This window comes from Meles meles, chromosome 2 (genome assembly GCF_922984935.1).
Source record: "Meles meles chromosome 2, mMelMel3.1 paternal haplotype, whole genome shotgun sequence".
Classification (NCBI taxonomy): Eukaryota; Metazoa; Chordata; class Mammalia; order Carnivora; family Mustelidae; genus Meles; species Meles meles.
This window is the reverse complement of record NC_060067.1, coordinates 84,240,899-84,262,729: the sequence shown is the minus strand read 5'-3', so window position 1 is coordinate 84,262,729 and position 21,831 is coordinate 84,240,899. Positions and strand designations below refer to the sequence as shown.

Sequence of the window (21,831 nt, the reverse complement as noted above, 5' to 3'; positions counted from 1 at the left end):
CAACAGCATCAGAATACACATTCTTTTAAAATGCACAGGGAGCATTCACCAGAATAGATCATATATTATTTACAAAACAAATCTTAATAAATTTAGAAATTGAAATCATATCTAGCATCTTTTCCAACCATATTGGTATGAAACTAGAAATAAGAAGAAAACTGGAAAACTCACAATATTTGTAGGTTAAACAGCATGCTGTCAAAACACCAGGGGCTCAAAGAAGAAATCAAAAGAGAAATCAAAAAGCACCTTGGGACAAATGATAATGGAAATAACAACATACCCAAATTTATGGATTACAGCAAAAGCAGTTCTAAGATGGAAGTTCATAGTGATAAACACCTACATTAAGAAAAAAGAAATATATTTTTTAAAGATTTTATTTATTTGACAGACAGATCACAAGTAGGCCGAGGGGCAGGCTCCCTGCTGAGCACATGACTTGAGCCAAAGGCAGAGGCTTTAACCCACTGAACCACCCAGGCGCCTCAAAAGAAAGATCTTTTATAAAAATAAACAACCTAAGTTTACACCAGGAACAAAAAAAAAAAAAGAAGAAGAAGAAGAACAAACTAAGCCCAAATTTAGTAGAAGCAAGAAATTAGTATAAATCAGACAATAAATTAATGACTATAACAATAATAGAAAAGATCAATGAAACTAAGAGCTGTGTTTTTGAAAAGATAAACAAAACAGATAAGCTTTTAGCTAGACTACTAAGAAAGAGAGAAGTCTCAAGTAAAATTAGAAATGAAAGAGGAACCATTATTGTTGATTATGCATAAATACAAAGAATCATAAGAGACTACTGTGAATAACTATATGCCAACCAATTGGACAACCTAGAAGAAATGGATGAATTCCTAGAAATATACAACCTACCAAGACTTAATCATGAAGAAATACAAAATCTGAAAAGATACCCATAAGGAGATTTAATCAGTAATCAAAAATTTCCCGGGGCGCCTGGGTGGCTCAGTGGGTTAAAGCCTCTGCCTTCAGCTCGGGTCATGATCTCAGGGTCCTGGGATCGAGTCCCGCATCGGCTCTCTGCTCGGCAGGGAGCCTGCTTCCTCTTCTCTCTCTCTCCCTGCCTGTCTCTCTGCCTACTTCTGATTTCTCTCTGTCAAATAAAATATTGAAAAAAAAAAAAAATTTCCCAATAAGACAAGTTGAGGACCGACCAGATGGCTACATTGGTGAATTCTGCCGAACATTTAAAGAAGAATTAATAATAATCCTTATCAAACTCATTGAAAAAATTGAAGAGGAGGGAGCCTTCTAAATTCATTTTACAAGGCCAACATTACCTTGATACCAAAACCAGACAAGCCACAGGAAAAGATAATTATAAGCCGGTATTCCTACTGAACGTAGATGTAAAAATCCCCCCCAAAATACTAGCAATCCAAATTCAACAATACACAAAAAGGATCATATACCATGATTAAGTGGGATTTATACCAGGGATACAAAGATGGTTCAAAATCTGCAAATCAATCACTATGTTTATGTGGTAGACAAATCATATTGTGTGCCACATAGACAAAATGAAGGATAAAAATCATTTGTTGATTTCAATAGAAATAGGAAAACCATTTGACAGAATTCAACATCCATTTAGGATAAAAACTCTCAACAAACTTTATGGAAGGAACATATGTCAATATAATAAAGGCCATCTATAACAAGTTCATGGCTAGCATCATACTAAATGGTGACAAACTAAAATCTTTTCCTCTAATACCAGGAACAAGACAAGTATGCACACTGTTACCACTTTTATTGAACAGAATATTGGAAGTCCTAAACAGAGCAATTGGACAAGAAAAAGAAAGGAATCCAAATCAGAAAGGAAGAAGTAAAACTGTTTATAGATGACATGATATTATGTATAGAAAAGCCTGAAGGCTTTACCAAAAAACTGCTAGAACTTGTAAACAAGTTCAGTAAAGTTGTAGGATACAAATTCAGGATACAAAAATCAGTTGCATTTCTGTACATTAAACACAAGCCATCAGAAAAATTAAGAAGACAGTCCTATTTACAGTTGTATCAAGAAGAATAAAATACCTATGAATAATTTTAACCAAGGAGGTGAAAGACCTGTATGCTGCAAACTATAAGACATTGATGAAAGAAATTGAAGATGACACAAATGAAAGAGATTCCATGCTTATGGATTAGAAGAATTAATATTGCTAAAATGTCTATACCTTTGCAATCTACAGATGCAATGGAATTTTTCCAAGAAGTAGAACAAATAATCTTAAATTTTTTATGGAACCACAAGAAAACCTGACTAGCCAAAGCAATCTTGAGTAAGAAGAAACAAATCCAGAGGCATCATACTCCCTGATTTCAAACTATTATACTACAAATCTATAGTAGTCAAAAGAGTATGATACTGGCATAAAAACAGACACAGTGGTCAATGAAGCAGAGTAGAGAGCCCAGAAATAAACCCACCATATATGGTCAATTAATTTATGACAAAAAAAAAACCAAGAATATACAATGGGGAGAATCTCTTCAATAAATGGTGTTAGAGAGACTGGATAGCCACATGCAAAAGAATGAAACTGGACCAATTATCTTGTACCAAATAATTAACTCAAAATGGAGTAAAGACTTGAACATAATGCTGAAACTATAAAACTCCTAGAAGAAAACATGGGTGGTCACCTCCTTCACATCAGTCTTGGAGTTGATTTTTTGGATCTGACAGCAAAGCAAAGGCAATGAAAGCAAAAATAAACAACTGACACTACATCAAACTAAAAAGCTTTTGCACAGCAAAGCTGATTGACCATCAACAAAATGAAAAGGCAGTCAGTGAAATGGGAGAAAATATTTACAAATCCTCTATCTAATAAGAGGTAATATTAAAATATATTTAAAAACTCATATAATTTAATAGCAAAAAAAACAAGTGATTAAAAAATGGTCAGAGGAATGGAATAGACATTTTTTCCAAAGAAGACATACATATGGTCAGCAGGTACCTGAAAATGTGCTCAACATCACTAATCATCAAGAAAATGGTGTGTTGTAAAAACAGACCCCAGAATACCAAATACCAAAAGCAAAACAACAATGAGATATTATCTCACACCTGTTAGAATGGCTGTTATGAAAAAGACAAGAGATAATAAGCGTTGGTAAAAATTTGGAAAAAAGGGAGCTCTTTTTTAAATTACTGTAGCCACTATGGGAAACATTATGGAAGTTCCTCAAAAAATTTAAAATAGAACTAACATATGATCCAGCTGTTCCACGTCTAGATATTTATTTGAGGGAAACAAGAACGTTAACTTGGGAAGAGACCTGTACCCCTATGTTCATTGCAGCATTATTTACAATAGCTAAATCATAGAAACAACCTAAGTGTCCATCAATGGATAAAAGTGTAAAGAATTTGTAAGTACAGAGAGTGCAGTATCATTCAGACCAAAAAAAAAAAGAAAAAAGAAAGAAATAATTCTCGCATTTGCAATGACATGAATGGACCTTGAGAACATCATGCTAAGTGAAATAGGTCAGACAGAGAAAGACAAATACCATATGATCTCCCTTAAATGTAGAATCTAAAACAACCACCACCACCTTGAGCTCATAAATACAGAGAACAGACTGATAGTTGCCAGCGTTGGAGGTGGGGGTGGGTGAAATGGGTGAAAGTGGTCAAAGGTACACACTTCCAGTTATAAAACAGGTAAATCTTGAGGATGTAATATACAGCATGGTGACTATAGGTAATCCAAATACTGCATGTTTGAAAATTGTTGAGAGTAGGTTTTCAAAAAATTTGATTTTTTATATATATATACATATATGTGTGTGTGTGTGTATGTGTGTAGTCTTTTTTAAAATTTAAATTCAGTTAATATATAATGTATTACTTGTTTCGGGGGTACAGGTATGTGATTCATCAGTCATATGTAATACCCAGTGCTCATTACAACACATATGCTCCCCAATGTCCATCACCACATTACCCCATCCTCCCACCCCCTTCCTCTCCAGCAGCCTTCAGTTTGTTTCCTAGGATTAAGAGTCTCTTATGGTTTGTCTCCCTCTCTGGTTTCGTGTTGTTTCATTTTTCCCTTCTTCCCCTATGATCCTCTGCCTTGTTTCTTAAATACCACATATCAGTAAGGTCATATGAGAGTAGATCTTAAAAAAGTTATCATTGCAGAAAAAGAATTTTGTAGCTATGTGTTAACTTACTGTAATGATCATTTTACAATATATACATATATCAATTCGTTATGTTATATACCTGAAACTAATAATATATGTTATATTATTTTTTTTTAAAGAGAGATTTTAGAAGGAAAATAGCCATTAAGATCTATATAGATACTTCCCCTACCTCCTTTTCCTGCATGCTTTATGGTTTCTTATTTCTCTTTATGACCCATGTCATTTCTTTGTGGGTAGGTTGACTTTCTCTGTTTCTCATGCAGCTGACAAAAAATAGCTACCACACCTCCACAGAGCTTTCATGTCCAAAAGCTCAACAGAATCTAGAGACGGTCCTACTTCCAGATTACCAAAAGAACAAATCTTATTGCCCTAATTTGGCCTACTCCAGGCCCAATCAACTAATCAACTATAGCAGAGAAGCTCACGTGAACTATACCCATTTATCATGGGCATTGGAAAATACTCTGTGAGAAGATACTATAATAAAAGCAGACGGACTAATTAATAACCTCTGCTAAACAAGTGGTTGTTATTACTGTAATAAAATATTCCTTTTGGGGCACCTGGGTGGCTCAGTGGGTTAAAGCCTCTGCCTTCGGCTCAGGTCATGATCTCAGGGTTCTGGGATCGAGCCCCGCATCGGGCTCTCTGCTCAGCAGGGAGTCGGCTTCCTCCTCTCTCTCTGCCTGCCTCTCTGCCTACATGTGCTCTCTGTCTGTCAAATAAATAAAAATCTTTAAATAAAATAAAATAAAATATTCCTTTTAATTTAAAGCTATTGTCCATAATGGAACCTTTATATGCACTGCTATGGGACGGAAGGGAAAAAAAAAAATAGCAGCAATATCCAGCTTTCTAAGGGAAACATCTTAAAATGTTTTCATTTCCCACAAATCATGAAAATATAAAGAAGCAGTACAATTCTGAGAATGTAAAACGAAGCAGAGTTGTTAACATTGCTAGTTTTTTGAGATTAAAAATTGCGAATTAGTTCCCATGAGCACAAAACAGAAATAACCATTGAACTCTTCTGAATGTACTTGTCTGTGTTCTGTATTGCATAATTTACTAATAACAGATAACTAGTGATATTGTCCCCCGTCCAAGCAAAATAAGCTCAGAATTGGGGTTTAAGTTGCCCAAGAATGCAGCTATCTAAGGTCAAACCTTGAGTTGACCGAGTGCAGTATTATACTACGATAATAATTCTAAAATATCTACTGCTAAAGAAATTAAAAAGACAAGTAAATCAGTTTGGGAAAATAAAGATCTGAAGATGAATGGTGGTGATTGTTGCACAGCAATGTAAATGTACTTAATGTCACTGAACTGTACAACTTAAAAATGATTAAAATGGAAAAACACATGTTAACATGTATTTTACCACAATTAAAAAATAAGTTCTATAGGAAGAAAACATTAAATGAAAGGCAAAATACTACAATAAGAAGATAACAAATAGGGAAAACTGTTTTTTTCTGCCATGAGTTGCTTTTACACTCTACAAATTGAAAAAAAAAATTGATAACAGACTGTTCTATTGATACATCAATAGCTTGTACAACTAAGCATTGTTCCTACAAGGAGAAAAAGCAGAGCTATCTAAAGAGTTGTTTTTTTCTAAGACTTACTCAGATGTATTGATTTCACTGCAAAATAAGAATATTTCATTATGCATTTATAAAGTTGTGGTATTGAACAAGGTAAAAATGACTACAATAAATTCCGTGTTTATATTGTATTTAATGTTTTAATATGCTAACACAAAGCAAATTTATAATATCTTAGTTGCCTTTTGCAGACATTAATCATAATATGAATGTTAAAATTCTGAATGATCTTCTCTCCCAAATAATTTAATTATGTAACTTTTACAAATTGAAAGTTTGTATTAAAAACCTTTTAAAGATAATTTCACAGATCTGTTTTTATTTTAAATAGGTTCCAACTTATTGTTCCTAAAGAATGGAACAGCAAATATAAACCTGTATGCATTCATCTTGCTGGAACAGGAGATCATGTAAGACTGTCTTATAATGACTTAATCCCTATTTGTTAACATATTGTGTAACACAGATGTGGTTATTATATTCTTTAAATATGTCATCTTTTCTTTATGTAGCATTACTGGAGACGACGAACACTAATGGCTCGTCCTATGATTAAAGAAGCCCGAATTGCTTCTTTGTTGTTAGAAAACCCTTATTATATCCTTTTGTGATACTTAGAAATCTTTTATTTATTGATAGATTTAGTCACCAAAAAGAATGATAGATAGTAACCAACTTTTCTAAACCAGTTAAATTTAGTTGTCAGTTCAAAAAATATTTAAGCAAGAATGAAAAGAAGTGAAAATTTATTTTATTTAAAAAAACCAATGTAGAGATTTATGCTTCTACTGTATAATAAAGATAAACTGTACTTCTTTTTCTTATAAAACTTATGTTGGATTTTAACATTAAGTCAAATGTTTGCTCTTAATGAAACACTCTTGTTTTAAATGGATTTACATGTAAGTCATCAGTTGAGGTTTAGAACAGTACTTAACTTAACTTTCAAGATGACGTCAGACTATTCCCAGAAGAAGAAACGAAAGTGATGCACAGATATAAAGAAATGTTCAACATTGCTGGTAATAAGAGAAATGTAAAGTTAAAGCAACATTACCAAAGATTTAAAAAATAAAATGCAATAGTTGTGAGGCTATTGTAAAAAAATAAAATAGGCACTCTTACTACTAATGGCTGTGAAAACCACTTTAATTCTTTGGGAAAGCATTTTGCCATATGTATCAGGAACCTTAAAACATTTTATGTCCCTTGACAGAGTAATCTTGATTCTTGGAAATTTATTCTAAGGATAAAATACTAAGTGCCTGGGTGGCTCAATCAGTTAACTGGATGACTGGATTTCAGATCAGGTCATGATCTCAGGGTTGTGAGATGTTGGGCATGGTGCTTGCTTAAGATTCTCTCTCTCCCTCCGCCCTGCCCCCTCTCCCCGGTCTCTTAAAAAAAACAAACAAACAAACAAAAAAAAAACAAAGAAAAGAGAAAGTGATAAAAATATTTATATAGCTTTATTTAGAATAGTAAGACATTAGGAATGGCTTAAATGTCTAATAATAGAAAAAGAGTTGAGTAAATTATGGCTCATAACATTAGAATATTATGCAGTTGGTTATGTTTTTTGCTCTACCACTTAGTTATCTGTATGACCTCAAATGTGTTACTTAACCTTTTAACCTCTTCATTGGTAAATGGGAATAATCTCTGAAATTATTCCTAGTATTAAGTACTTAATGCTATCTAGAATGGTGCCTGGTAAATAACAAACATTCAGTAAATTTAGTGGTTAGTTATTATTTAAAAGTTTACAGTAATTTATGAAAAGTATAATGCCAAAATAGGAAACAGAACTCTGTGGTATGACATAGATATGCAGCTTTGCGCAGTGGCAGTATCGTAGCCAATGAGGTTTATCCGAGGCGCGATTATTGCTAATTGACATAGATATGCAAAAAACCTAAAAACAGAAAGTCCATAAAAGAAAAACCTGTGCATAAGGAAAAAATACTGGAAATATACCAAAATATTAATATGGTTGTCTGCAGATGAAGTAGTTTTTCTTCTAATATGCTTTTCTATATTTTTTGGATTTTCTATAATCAACATTAAAAATGAAAAAAACCCTTCATTTAAAAAATTAAGTTTTAGATCTCACACCCCTGTGAATATACTAAACATATTAAACTGTGCCCTTAAAATGGGTGAATTGTATGATATGTGATATCAGTAAGGCTGTTTTAAAAAAGAAAAAAAAATCAAGTTGAAAAACCTGAGAACTCCTCAACAGCCTATTTGAGATAATTAAAAAAGTTATTTCAGTATCAAATTGTGTTCAGATGTAGCTGTGTTGCTTAAGTTAATGTGTTTTGAGACACAGACTATATTTAATTATTTTAAAACTTTCTCTTTGACCCACATTCTTAAATGGCTGCAGGAAACCCAAGGACCAAATGTAAGTATATTTCACCTTCACTTTGGTAGTCTTTATACCAAATTAAATTAAAGTTTTCGTTAGTCTTCAGTTAATCATTTCTAAGTTTTACTTGCAAATGTTATATGGGGAAAAAATTCTGTTATAAAACTGTGGTAGGAATGTTGACCTAAATTTCTATTTTAAGCTTTTTCACTTAAAATGTTTGATAAAAAGATAAGAAATTTTTAATAGATGGAAGATGTATTTTATTTGTAAGTGGTAACTAAAAAAGTATTAAAACATTTGTTTCTTAAAGTACATTTACTTTGTAAAATTAAACACCACTCTTTATTCTTACAATTTGTGGTATAGGTAGTCTAATCTCTTTTTGGTCTTTAAAGTGATGAACTTTGAAGGCAATTTTTTGCATTTCTATAATCTGTGTATTGTGTTTGGTTTTGATTCATTGAATAAATGTTTGATCTGAGACACTGGGAAGTTAGCAACAAAAAGACAAGGTCCTTACTGTCATAGAGCTTATATTCTAGAATGGGAAATAGATAAAAATAAATAAGATGATTTTGAATATTTATTAATGTCGTGAAGAAAATAAGGCCAGGCAATCAAGTAAAAAATAATAGAGGGGGGGGCGCCTGGGTGGCTCAGTGGATTGGGCCGCTGCCTTCGGCTCGGGTCGTGGTCTCGGGGTCCTGGGATCGAGCCCCGCATCGGGCTCTCTGCTCCGCGGGAGGCCTGCTTCCTCCTCTCTCTCTGTCTGCCTCTCTGCCTACTTGTGATCTCTCTCTCTGTCAAATAAATAAATAAATAAAATCTTTAAAAAAAAAAAAGAATAATAGAGGGTAAATAGAGAGTTGGAAAAGTATTAGATGTGAGGACATGGGAAGGAGCCACCATGGTGAAGATCTGGAGGAAACCTCAGAGAAGGACAAATAAATGAAAAAGTCTGATATAAGCATGAGGTGAGAGAGTAGTATAAGATGAAGTCAGAAATGTAGGCAAGGACCAGATTTATGAAGAGCCATTTGTGTTGAATTTTACTGTAAGTGCAGCTGGAAACCTTTGGAGGATTTTAAGCAGAGAAATGATCTGATTTGTGCTTTTAAAGGCTCCTTTTGGTTTACTGACACAAGAGTAGCAGCAGAAAAATGAAATAGGAAGCTATTGAAATAATGCAGGAGGGAAAAAGCAACTTTAAGGAATGGCAATGGAGATGGAAAGAAGTGATATATATATATATATGGAATATATATATGGAAGTGATATATATATATGGAATATATATATATATATATTCCATATGTATAGATATATAAAAGAATATAAAGAGAGAGCACAAGCAGGGGAGCGGGAGAGGGAGAAGTAAGCTTCCCCATTGAGCAGGAAGCCCAATGTGGGGGTTGATCCCAGGACCCTGAGATCATGACCTGAGCCCAAGGCAGACGCTCAGCTGACTGAGATACCCTCAGTTTGCTCTTTTATATAACAATTATTGATGTGGGGAAATTGTTATTTGTATAAAAAAATTATATATATACACACATACACACACACATATATATATGCACACACACATACACACATTTATGCACATATATATTTTATATATATATATATATATAAAAGAATAAACCTTATGAAATGTGAAAATTAATGTCCAAGCTAAATAAAGAATTCTTACTCTGGGGACACGTGGGTGGCTCAGTCGGCTGAGCATCTGCTTTTGGCTCGGGTCATGATCTCAGGTTCCTGGGATCAAGTCCTACTTCGGGCTCCTTGCTTGGTGGGGAGCCTGTTTCTCCCTCTGCCTGCTTCTCCCTCTGCTAGTGTGCTCTTTCTCTCACAAAAAAATAAATAAATAAAATCTAAAAAAAAAAAAAGAATTCTTACCCTGGAACCAATTTCTGAATTCAGAATTAGGCATGTCATTTTTACCCTGTTTATTGGTGCTTAAAAATCCAAAAGAGTTTCTTGAGTTGTAGTTAGAGGCAGCATGGGTTTAATGCAAAGACTTTGACTTTGGAGTCACACAGACATAGGTTATAGTCGTAACTTGCCATTTAATAATTGTATGACCTTGGTCTAAGTATCTGTTACCTACTACATTTATAGTAGTAGGTAGAAGATAGAAGTTACCTACTTCATTTATAAAGTAGAAATACTATATAATTTCTTGTACACAGACTTGATATGAGAATCATACTTATAAAATATATTCTATCACATATCATATATCCAAGAAATATAATACTTGATTTTTCAAGTAATTCATTTTAAGAAATGGCTTACAATTTAAGTAATAAAAAATTATTTTTTTAATCTCTTTTCAAAGGCATCTTATGCCTATTTTCAGTGTTTAAAGTTTTTGAAACTGGGTCCACTGGTACAAAGAACAACTGTCCCCACATCAGTAACTGTTATATGAAAGAGCAAACTGAGGGGTGCCTGGGTAGCTCACTCAGTTGAGCGTCTGCCTTGGGCTCAGGTCATGATCCCAGGGTCCTGGGATCAACCCCACACTGGGCTCCCTGCTCAATGGGGAAGCCTACGTCTCCCTCTCCGCTCCCCTGCTTGTGCTCTCTCTCGGCCAAATAAATAAATAAAATCTTTTTTTTTTTTTTTAGATTTTATTTACTTATTTGACAGAGATCACAAGTGGCAGAGAGAGAGGAGGAAGCAGGCTCCCTGCCAAGCAGAGAGCCCAATGCGGGACTCGATCCCAGGACCCTGAGATATGACCCGAGCCGAAGGCAAAGGCTTAACCCATTGAGGCACCCAGGCGCCCCTAAATAAATAAAATCTTTAAAAAACCACAACAACAACTGAGGTGTATCTGAGAATTTAGACTTCCATATCAGGCCAAAATACATAATCAGGGCAGTTATTTGATAATAAATAGAAAATTGGAATGAGGATAACAAACAAATATAAGGATACATGGGCTTTTTTATGAGGAAGCACATGTATGATCTGTTTTGACAGAGTTTCCATAAATTCTTCCGTAAGGACTTAGAGCTCTGAGAGGATGTGGTAGGATAGTGGATATAAGCTCTTTAGGGGCCAGAATTCTGTTTTTCACAACTTGACATTCTTCTGACACCTGGTGTTTGTGCATAATCACTCTACATTTACATATAATAACCATTGATAAAATGAATTTTTGTACACCTTGACAAGCTTTCTTCCAGAAGCCAATCACATATGTCTTTATATGAACTAAGTTTTGAAGATAGATTCTAATTTGGACACTTTAGTAATAAGATAGTATTGTTTTTTAATCACTATGCAGGCATACCTTGGAGATATTGTGGGTTCAGTTCCAGACCACTGCAGTAAAGGGAATATTGCAATAAAACAACTGAAATTAATTTTTTGGTTTCCAGTGCTTATAAAATTTATGTTTATACAATACTGTAGTCTGTTAAGTATGCAATATCATTATGTCTAAAAAAAAAAAAAAACAATGTACATACCTTAATTTAAAAATATTGCTGGGGCACCTGGGTGGCTCAGTCAGTTGAGCATCTGACTCTTGATTTTGGCTCAGATCATGATCTCAGGGTCGTGGGATCAAGCTCTGTATTGGGACTCCCTGCTCAGTAGGGAGTCTGCCTCTCTCCATCTCCCACTGCCCCCCATCTCTCTATCACTAAAATAAATAAATGGATCTTTAAAAAAATATATTGCTTCCAGTTATGGAATGAATAAATCACAGGAATAAAAAGTACAGCATAGGGAATATAGTCATTGGTATTGTAACAGCGGTATATGGTGGTGACAGATGGTAGCTACAGTTGTGGTGACCACAGCATACATACAGACTTGTCAACTCACTATGTTGTGCACCTGAAACTAATGTAACATTGTGTGTCAACTATACTTCAATAAAATAACATAAAATAAAAAAGCTTTATTGCAAAAAATGGTAACCATTATCAGAGCTTTCAGCAAGGCATGATCTTTGCTGGAGGAGGGTCTTGCCTCAGTGTTGCTGACTGCTGACTGATCAAGGTGGTGGTTACTGAAGGTTGGATGGCTGTGGTAATTTCTTAAAACAATAATGAAGTTTGCCACATCGATTTACTTTTTCTTTCACAATTTCCCAGAAGCATGTGATGCTGTTTCATAGCATTTTACCCACAATAGAACTTCCAAATTGGGAGTTCATCCTTTCAAACCCCGCCACTAACTTAACAACTAAGTTTATATAATATTCTAAATCTTTTGTTGTCATTCAGCAGTCTTCACAGCATCTTGACCAGGTTTAGATTTCATCTCAAGAAAGCATTGTCTTGGGGCTCCTGGGTGGCTCAGTGGATTAAGCCGCTGCCTTCAGCTCAGGTCATGATCTCAGGGTCCTGGGATCAAGCCCCGCATCGGGCTCTCTGCTCCGCAGGGAGCCTGCTTCCCTTCCTCTCTCTGCCTGCCTCTCTGCCTACTTGTGATCTCTCTCTCTGTCAAAATGAATAAATAAAACAAACAAACAAAAAAAAAGCATTGTCTTTGCTCCTCCACAAGAAGCAATTCCTTGTCCATTAAAGGTTTATCATGAGATTGCAGAAATTCAGTCTCATCCTCAGGCTTTACTTCTAGTTCTAGTGACTTTGTTATTTCTACCACATCTGCAGTTTCTTACCCCACTGAAAATCAAAGTCGTCCATGAGGGTTGGAATCAGATTATTCCAAATTCCTGTGAACTTGATATTTTGATCTCTTCCTGTGAATCACAAGTGATCATACTGGCATCTAGAATGGTGACCCCTTTCCAGAAAGTTTTCAGTTCGCTTTGCCCAGATCCATCAGAGGAGCCACTACCTGTGGTAGCTATAGCCTTATGAAATGCAATTCTTTTTTTTTTTTTTTTATTAACATATAATGTATTATTAGCCCCAGGGGTACAGGTCTGTGAATCACCAGGTTTACACACTTCACAGCACTCACCATAGCTCATACCTTCCCCAGTGTCCATAACCCCATCACCCTCTCCCTACTCCCCTCCCCCCCGGCAACCCTCAGTTTGTTTTGTGAGATTAAGAGTCTCTTATGGTTTGTCTCCCTCCCGATCCCATCTTGTTTCATTTATTCTTTTCCTATCCCCCAAACCCCCCACGTTGAATCTCCACTTCCTCATATCAGGGAGATCATATGATAGTTGTCTGAAATGCAGTTCTTAAATAATAAGACTTGAAAGTCAGAATTATTTCTTGACCCGTGGGCTATAAAATAGATACTGTGTTAGCAGGCCTGAAAATATTAATCTTGTTGTACATCCCCATCAGAACTCTTGGGTAACCAGATGTATTGTCAATGCAGTGTAGTCATGTTTTAGAAGGAATCTTTTTTCTGAGCAAGTAGATCTCAACAGTGGGCTTAAAATAGTCCATTACCATGTTGTCAATAGATGCACTGTTGCTTTAGCTTTGTTGTTCCATTTATAGAGCAAGGCATAGTAGATTTAGCATAATTTTTGATAGTTCTAGGATCTTTGAAATGATAAATGATTCCTGGCTTCAACTTAAAGATACCAGCTGCAATTAGCCCCTAAGAAGAGAGTCAGCCCCTGCTTTGAAGCTCTGAAACCGGCATTGACATCTCTCTAACTATGAAAGTCCTAGATGGCATCTTCTCCCAACAGAATGCTGTTTTCAACATTGAAAGTCTGTCATTGAGGGGCATCTGGGTGGCTTGGTCAGTTGCACATCTGCCTTCAGCTTGGGTCATGGACCCAGGGTTCTGGTATCAAGCCCTACATCTAGCTCCTTACTCAGCGGGGAGCCTGCTTCTCCCTCTCCCTCTGCTGCTCCCCCTATCTGTGCTCACTCTTTTTCTCTCTCTCTGTCAAATGAATAAATAAAATCTTTAACAAAAAAAGAAAGAAAGAAAATCTGTTGTTAGATGCCAGGGTTGCTCAGTTGGTTAAGTGTCTGACTTCTGATTTTGACTCAGGTCATGCTCTCAGGGTCATGGGATCAAGCCCTTCATCAGGCTCTGCACTCTGCAGGGAGTCTGCTTGAGGATTCTCTCCTCCTTCTCCCTCTGCCTCTCCCTCCACTTATGTGCTCTCTCTCTTTCTTGCTAAAATAAATAAAATCTTTTAAAAAAAGAAAAGGAAAGGAAAGGAATAATCTTTTGTTTAGTGTAGCTACCCTATTAATCATTTTAGCTAGATCTTCTGGATAACTTGGCTATAGCTTCCACATCAGTACCTTCTGCTTCACCTTGCACTCTAATGTTATGGAGATGGCTTCCTTTTTTTTATGATTTATTTTATTTTATAGAGAGCATGCAAGAGTGGGGGGAAAGAGCAGAGGGAGAAGAAGAATCTCAAGTGTACTCCCTGCTGAGTGTGGAGCCTGAAGTGGGACTGAATCTGGGGCCCCTGAGATCATGACCTGAGCTGAAATCAAGAGTCAGTCACTTAACCAACTGAGCTACCCTGGCACTCCGATGGCTTCCTCTCTCAAACCTCATGAACCAACCCCCCCTCTTTTTTTTAAGACTTTATTTATTTATTTGACACAGAGAGAGAGATCAAGCACAGGCAGGGTAGTAGCAGGCAGAGGGAAAAGGAGAAGAAGCTCCCTGCGGAGCGGGGAGCCTGATGCAGAACCCGATCCCATGACCCTGAGATCATGACCTGAGCCGAAGGCAGTCACTTAACCGACTAAGCCACCCAGACACCTGAACCGTCTCTTTTAGCTTCAAACTGTTCTGCATCTTCCTCACCTTCTCAGCCTTCATAGAATTAAAGAGAGTTAGGGCCTTGCTCTGGAATAGGCTTTGGCTTAAGGGAATGTTGTGGCTGTTTTGATTTTCTATCCAGATAGTAAAACTTTCTCTGCATTAGCAAGAAGACTATTTCACTTTCTATTTTGTGTCTTCTCTGGAGTAGTACTTTTAATTTCCTTCAAGAACTTTTCCTTTGGGGGCACCTGGGTGGCTCAGTGGGTTAAAGCCTCTGCCTTCGGCTCAGGTCACGATCCCAGGGTCCTGGGATCGAGCCTCACATTGGGCTCTCTGTTCAGCAGGGAGCCTGCTTCCACCTCTCTCTCTGCTTGCTTGCCTCTCTGCCTACTTATGATCTCTGTCTGTCAAATAAATAAATAAAATCTCAAAAAAAAAAAAAAAAAGAACTTTTCCTTTGCATTCAGAATTCAGACTAACTGTTGCATGAGGCCTAGCTTTTGGCCTGTCTCAGCTTTTGACATCCCTTCCTCACTGAGTTTAATCACTTCTAGCTTTTTTTTTTTTTTTAAAGATTTTATTTATTTATTTGACAGAGAGAGATCACAAGTAGGCAGAGAGGCAAGCAGAGAGAGTGAGAGGGAAGCAGGCTCCCTGCTGAGCAGAGAGCCCGATGTGGGACTCGATCCCAGGACCCTGAGATCATGACCTGAGCCGAAGGCAGTGGCCTAAACCACTGAGCCACCCAGGCGCCCCCACTTCTAGCTTTTGATTTCTATTTATTTGTTTATTTATTTTTAAGACTTTATTTTTAAGTAATCTCAATACTCAACATAGAGCTCAAACATATAACCCAAAGATCAAGAGTCACATGCTCTACTGACTAAGCCAGTCAGGTGGCCCTCTAGCTTTTGATTTAAAGTGAGAGATCTGTGACTTCTCTTTTCACTTGAACATGGAAGCCATTGTAGGGTTATTAATTTGCGTACATTCAAGGTTGGGGAATAGGAAGGTGGGATAGAGGGACAGGGGGGAAGAACAGCCAGTCAGTGGAGCAGTCGGAACACATACGACGTTTATCCATTAAGTTTGCCATCTTACATGGGAACAGTTCCTTGATGCCCCAAGTCAATTACAACAATAACATCATAGATCACCATGACAAATACAATAACCAAGAAGGTTTTAAATATTGTAAAAATTACTAAAATGTGATAGAGACATGAAGTTAGGAAATACTGTTGGGAAAATAGCACCAATAGATTTAATCAACATAGGGTTGCCATAAACATTTAATTTCTAAGAAATACAGAATCTCCATAGTGCAATAAAATAACATATGCCTGTGTAAGAATGGTTTTAGAATATAAAAAAGATCATTTAAGTACTTTTTTTTTAAGGTTTTATTTATTTATTTGACAGAGAGAGATAGAACAAGCAGGGGGAACAGCAAGCAGAGGGAGAGGGAGAAGCAGGCTCCCGCTGAGCAAGAAGCCTGATGCAGGACTCAATCCCAAGACCCTGGGATTGTGACCTGAGCCAACGGCAGATGCTTAACAGAGTGAGCCACCCAGGTGCCCCCAAAGAAGATCATTTAAGTACTTTTAAAGAAGTGTACTTACTTGTAAAATTAGTTTCTAAGGACAAATTCTAGTTGAATTGGTCTTTAATCAAAACATGTATTTTTATAAAAGATTACTTTTCTGACCAACTTTAAATTATAAAATAAATAAGTCATGGAGATGAAAAGTAGAGCATGAGGAACATAGTCAAGAATATTGTAATAACATTGTATAGTGACAGATGGCAACTACAATTACCATGCTGAACACTGAGAAATGTATGTGTATATATATATACATATATACACACACATATTTACACATACACACACATATATATATCTGAAACTAATATCATGTATGTTAACTATACTACATTTAAAAATCAGAAAAAATTTCTTGTTGATTATATTCATAAATTGTATATTTTGTGAAAAATAAGCAGCATATTTAAGATTTTGGAAATACATGAGTATTAGGTTAAATTCTTTTACACTCTTTTAAAAAATGTTTATGCTTTAAGTTCTGTTGTAGTAACAGGAGGAACAACTATGAATTGTTTTTTTTTTTTTTCTTAAGTTTCTTTAAGTGCTATCAAATAAATATTATTTCCTGGGCTTCAAAATAGCTAAATAATTGAAATTCAATAAAGATTCGATAAAGAGCATTTATAGCTTTTAAAAATAAATTTTAATTAATTGTAGAATAATGTTAGCGTTCTAATTCCATCGATTTATTCCATTGTTTTACGTAGCTAACTCATCCTTTAAAAGAAACACATGAGGGCGCCTGGGTGGCTCAGTGGGTTAAGCCACTGCCTTCGGCTCAGGTCATGATCCCAGGGTCCTGGGATCGAGTCCCGCATCGGGCTCTCTGCTCAGCAGGGTGCCTGCTTCCCTCCCTCTCTCTCTGCCTGCCTATCTACTTGTGATCTCTCTCTGTCAAATAAAGAAATAAAATCTTTAAAAAAAAAAAAAAAAAAGAAACACATGAAGTCTGGCTACCTGTTGTAAATTTGCTTATATTAAAATGTAAATGCATAAATAATTTTCTCTTTTGTCTTGTGAGGCTAGAAGGTCCAGCTTAAAAAACGTGTCTGACCTTTTTGTGATGGGAGGAGCTCTTGTTTTAGAATCTGCTGCTCTCTTGCACTGGCTAGAAAGAGAGGGTTATGGACCTCTAGGAATGACCGGAATATCCATGGGAGGACATGTAAGCCTTTTAATTTCAACTGATATTTCATTGTGATTATGTTCATAAAATCTAGAGAATGTAGTTATTTTAAAAATTCACTTCAGGTAGAGAATTAATTTTAGTTTTGGAAACAGGTTTCAAACTTTTCTAATTATAATGATTTTTTTTGGTATGATTTATGTAGACATTGTACTACTTATTTCACAGTTATAGCTCAGATATTGGATTTAATATTTTATTAGAAGTTGATTTTTAAAAAATAAAAATAATAAAACTGATTTTTATAAAACTTAACTTTTCACATCTCAAGTGTAAATACCTTATTTTGGTGTTAAATTGGCAAAGATAGCAAATTTGGAAAATACTTTTAATTTCTCTCTTATGTCTATGCCCATGGTCACCAACCTGTTTTACTTTGTCTTCTAGAGGGTACTAAAACAGCCTCCAAGTGGTTTCTCTGTCGCTCATCTTTTCTCTTACTAATCTTCTTCTCAGTTTTTCTTCATACCATTACTTACTAGAGTGATTTTCCTAAATCTCATCTCTGTTCTCTCCCGTTTAAAACCTGCCAAAGGCTTGCTATTGTACTGGGCTCTAGCTATGCCAGGTGCTAGCAACCCTCAGGGACCCTCTCATTCCTAGCCAAAATAGCAGTTTGCCCTTCTGGTTCCAGTCCAGAACTTAACTTTCTATGAGAAGCTCTTCCTGACTCCCAGCCTAACCTCAGACCATACTTCATCTCTCATTTGTGCTTATTTCACTGCACTGTGATTACTTGTTTAGCAGTTTATTCTCTCCATGAAGCAGTTGGTTCAATGAGGGCTCAGAAATATGCTCTAGTTTGTTACCTGGACATATTAGCCACTCAGTATATTTAGAAAGAAACAAGTTTTGGTAAGTCATTTGAATTATAAAATTAAGTTCAAAAACTGATTAAAATTTGCAAGAACTATTAGACCATGAACTTGAGGGGTGGAAGAGGATTTCTTTTCCTACCTAGTAGTGTTTCTACTTTTATGACCGAGATTGGGATCCTATAACTTTCACTTGAATTACTTCCTATACTGGCTTCCCTACCTCACGTTTTACCTGCTCTAATCAATCCTATAAATTGCTATCTTTTTGGCTTCCTTAAATCACTTCTTTGACAATGCTGCTCCTTTGCCCAGACCTCTTTGTTAATTCCCCATTATATACAGAGCAAAAGGGACATCTAATCTGATACTGTCCCGTCTTTCCGGACCTATCTCTCCCACCTCATTGGCTATATGTACCCTATTGACCAGCCAAACTAAAGTATATTGGCTTGTTTTCCTACCTGCTTTTCCACTTTTTCCTTTTTTCCATCTTGCCTTTGATCATATTGTTTTTTTTATATGGAAGACAAGATCTCATCTTTCATTTCCCCTGAGAGACAGCCAGTTCATGAAGCCTTCTGTTATTCCTTTAGCCAAAAATAACTTTTCCCTTTTCTAAACACACACAATACATTACTTTATATCACTTATATAATCTGTTTGTAGTTCACCAAATTCTTGGCATTTTTCAGTTAGCCCCAAAGGTCTAAGGTTTTATAGTTTTGATTTTGCTGTATCTGAGCAAATCATTTGGGTAATGAATATCATTAGTCTGCTCCCCAGCATCTAAATTTTAGTCTGTTTGGTCTGTATTTATCCAGTAGAAGGTAGTTCTCTATGAAGGGTTTTAAGATGATTTAAAATTTTACATTTATTATTTTCTAAGGGGAAAGTTGTATGTCATTGAATTCGTGATTTGGGGAGTTTCAGAAGGTTGCTAGACCTTCTCATGAGTATTTAGAGATTTTTTTTTTAAGATTTTATTTTTAAGTAATCTCTATACCCAACATGGGGCTCAAATTTACAACCCTGAGATTAAGAGTCCCGTGCATGTTCTACTGAGACAACCAGATGCCCCACGTAATTAGAGATTTTGTGTTCATATCTTATCTCACCAATTACTACCCAGGCTACTTCTTAATATTAAATCTTTTTATTTTAATGAATAGAAGTTTAAACAGAATCTCTCTAACTGACTGTTAAACATATTGCAGATGGCTTCCTTAGCAGTATCCAACTGGCCTAAGCCCATGCCATTGATTCCATGTCTGTCTTGGTCCACAGCATCTGGGGTCTTCACTACGGTAATTTAATTGCAATTAATATTTAAATAGCTATATATAATTAAAATTAATACAAAGAATCAGCAAAGGGAGAAGGCACATGGGGCAAAATCCAGAGGAAATCAGGCATAACCACGCATTGGAATCTTACACGATTTGTTTAATTCATCCAGCAATGTGTTATGATAGTACGTGTGAGAAGCTCAGTTGAGTCTGGCAGCCCAGGGTGATCAGGGGTCAATCACTTAGGCACTCTCTGCCTCACATGTACCAAAATTCCAGATGAAAAGTACATGTTCAGCCGAAACTACATTGTATAAGAAGTTTGGGGAGAGTGCCCCACTTTGTCATTTAGAAAGTTGTATATTGGGATTAGGATTATTGTCAAGGTTCCAGACTCTAATCAGGGGCCAACATTGCAAGCAGGGCTTTCTAAAGATAGGAAGCTTCAAGCCTATTATGTTTATTCTTTTCTGCATACTAATAATAAAATTATTGGACAAAATGTTTTATGGAATGATTTGATCTTAACATAGTTTGTTATTTCAGGGTGTTCTAAGTAAATCAATTAATTGGAGGGAGCTGGAAAAGCAGTATTATACACAGACAGTTTATGAAGAAGAAATTATTCACATGCTTGAATACTGTGGAGTAAGTATTTTTAACCTCTGCATAAATTGGGGGGAAAAGTCGATGATGTTTAATGATTGTTTTTTAAAAAGAATCATAAATTTGTTAAAAAGCAGTAGTACTTTCTAGTTTTTAAGATTCTTCATTTTAAAATACAGATGTAAAAAAATCATGCAATGCAAATGTACGGCTTACACCAATAGAATAAAAATTGACCACCCAGGGGTACCTGGGTGGCTCAGTCAGTTAAGTGTCTGCCTTTGGCTTAGGTCATGATCCAGGGTCCTGGGATTGAGCCCTGCATCGGGCTCCCTACTCAGTGGGGAGTCTGATTCTCCCTCTTCCTCTGCTACTCCCTCTACTTATGCATGCTCACTCTCTCTCTCAAACAAATTAATAAAATTTTTAAAATAACATTTTTAAAATAAATTTTAAAAAAAACTTAATAAATTTTAAAAATTTAAAAGAAAATTTTTAAAAAGATAAAAGAAATTGACCACCTAGATAGTCAGAGGAGCTGGAGACCTTAGTTTCTTCTAGTCCCAGGAATTCAGCTAGATAGCTATCAAATAATTTTGAACACCTGTGAAGTCAACTGGAGTTCTAAGAAAAGAATAGCTGCAACTCTACAAATAGAGAAGCAACTACTTTCTGCAAGAATGACAAGATGGAAAAACTCAATTCATAAGAGAACAAGAGGCAGCACTGACTGCCAGGGACCTAATCAGTATGGGTATAAGTAAGATGTCAGGTCTAGAGTTCAGAATAACAATTATAAAAATACTATCTGTGTTTAAAAAAGCATAGAAAACACTAGAGAATCCCTTCCTGGAGAACTAAAAAAACTAAAATGTAATCAAGTCAAAATCAAAAAGACTATTAATGAGATGCAGTAAAAAATGGAGGCTTTAACTGCTGAGATAAGTGAGTTCCAGAAGAGAGAATTAGTGACATAGAAGACCAAACAATGGAGAATAAAAAGGCTGAGAAAAAGAGAGATAAACAACTACTGGATCACAATGGGAGAATTCGAGAGATATGTGATAACATAAAGTGAAATAATACTAGAATAATTGGGATCCCAGAAGAAGAAGAGAGAGAGAGAGAGAGGAGGGTTGTAGAAGATAAATTAGAGCAAATTATAGTGGAGAACTCCAATTTGGGGAAGGAAACAGGCATCAAAATGTAGGAGGTACAGAGAATCCACCTCAAAAATCAATATATGCCCAACATATAATAGTGAAACTTGCAAATCTCAGAGATGAAGAGAAAATCCTGAAAGTAGCTTAGAATAAGAGGGCACAAACATCAGATTGGCAGCAGCCCTATCCGCAGAGACCTGGCAGGGCAGAAAGGACTGGCTTGATGTGTTCAGGGTGCTGAATGAGAAAAATATGCAGCCAAGAATAT

General features: G+C 35.9%; 1 protein-coding gene and 1 pseudogene across 13 annotated transcripts in view; both read left to right on the top strand.

Annotated features, from left to right (window-relative positions):
• The window catches only part of ABHD18 (abhydrolase domain containing 18), a 54,766-nt gene that overhangs the window by 19,838 nt on the left and 13,097 nt on the right, over positions 1-21,831 (top strand). For 8 of the 13 annotated variants that reach the window (XM_045991290.1, XM_045991324.1, XM_045991271.1 and 5 more), the window contains 6 exons: positions 6,154-6,232; positions 6,335-6,419; positions 8,205-8,232; positions 17,531-17,669; positions 19,723-19,812; positions 20,341-20,442. In XM_045991290.1, coding sequence (XP_045847246.1) covers positions 6,154-6,232; positions 6,335-6,419; positions 8,205-8,232; positions 17,531-17,669; positions 19,723-19,812; positions 20,341-20,442 — 523 coding nt within the window. Of the gene's footprint in view, positions 1-6,153; positions 6,233-6,334; positions 6,420-6,777; positions 6,845-8,204; positions 8,233-17,525; positions 17,670-19,722; positions 19,813-20,340; positions 20,443-21,831 lie in introns of those variants that run through there. The other 5 variants (XM_045991328.1, XM_045991333.1, XM_045991309.1 and 2 more) reach the window with 3 other exon arrangements.
• On the top strand, positions 7,655-7,806 carry LOC123937688 (annotated as a pseudogene).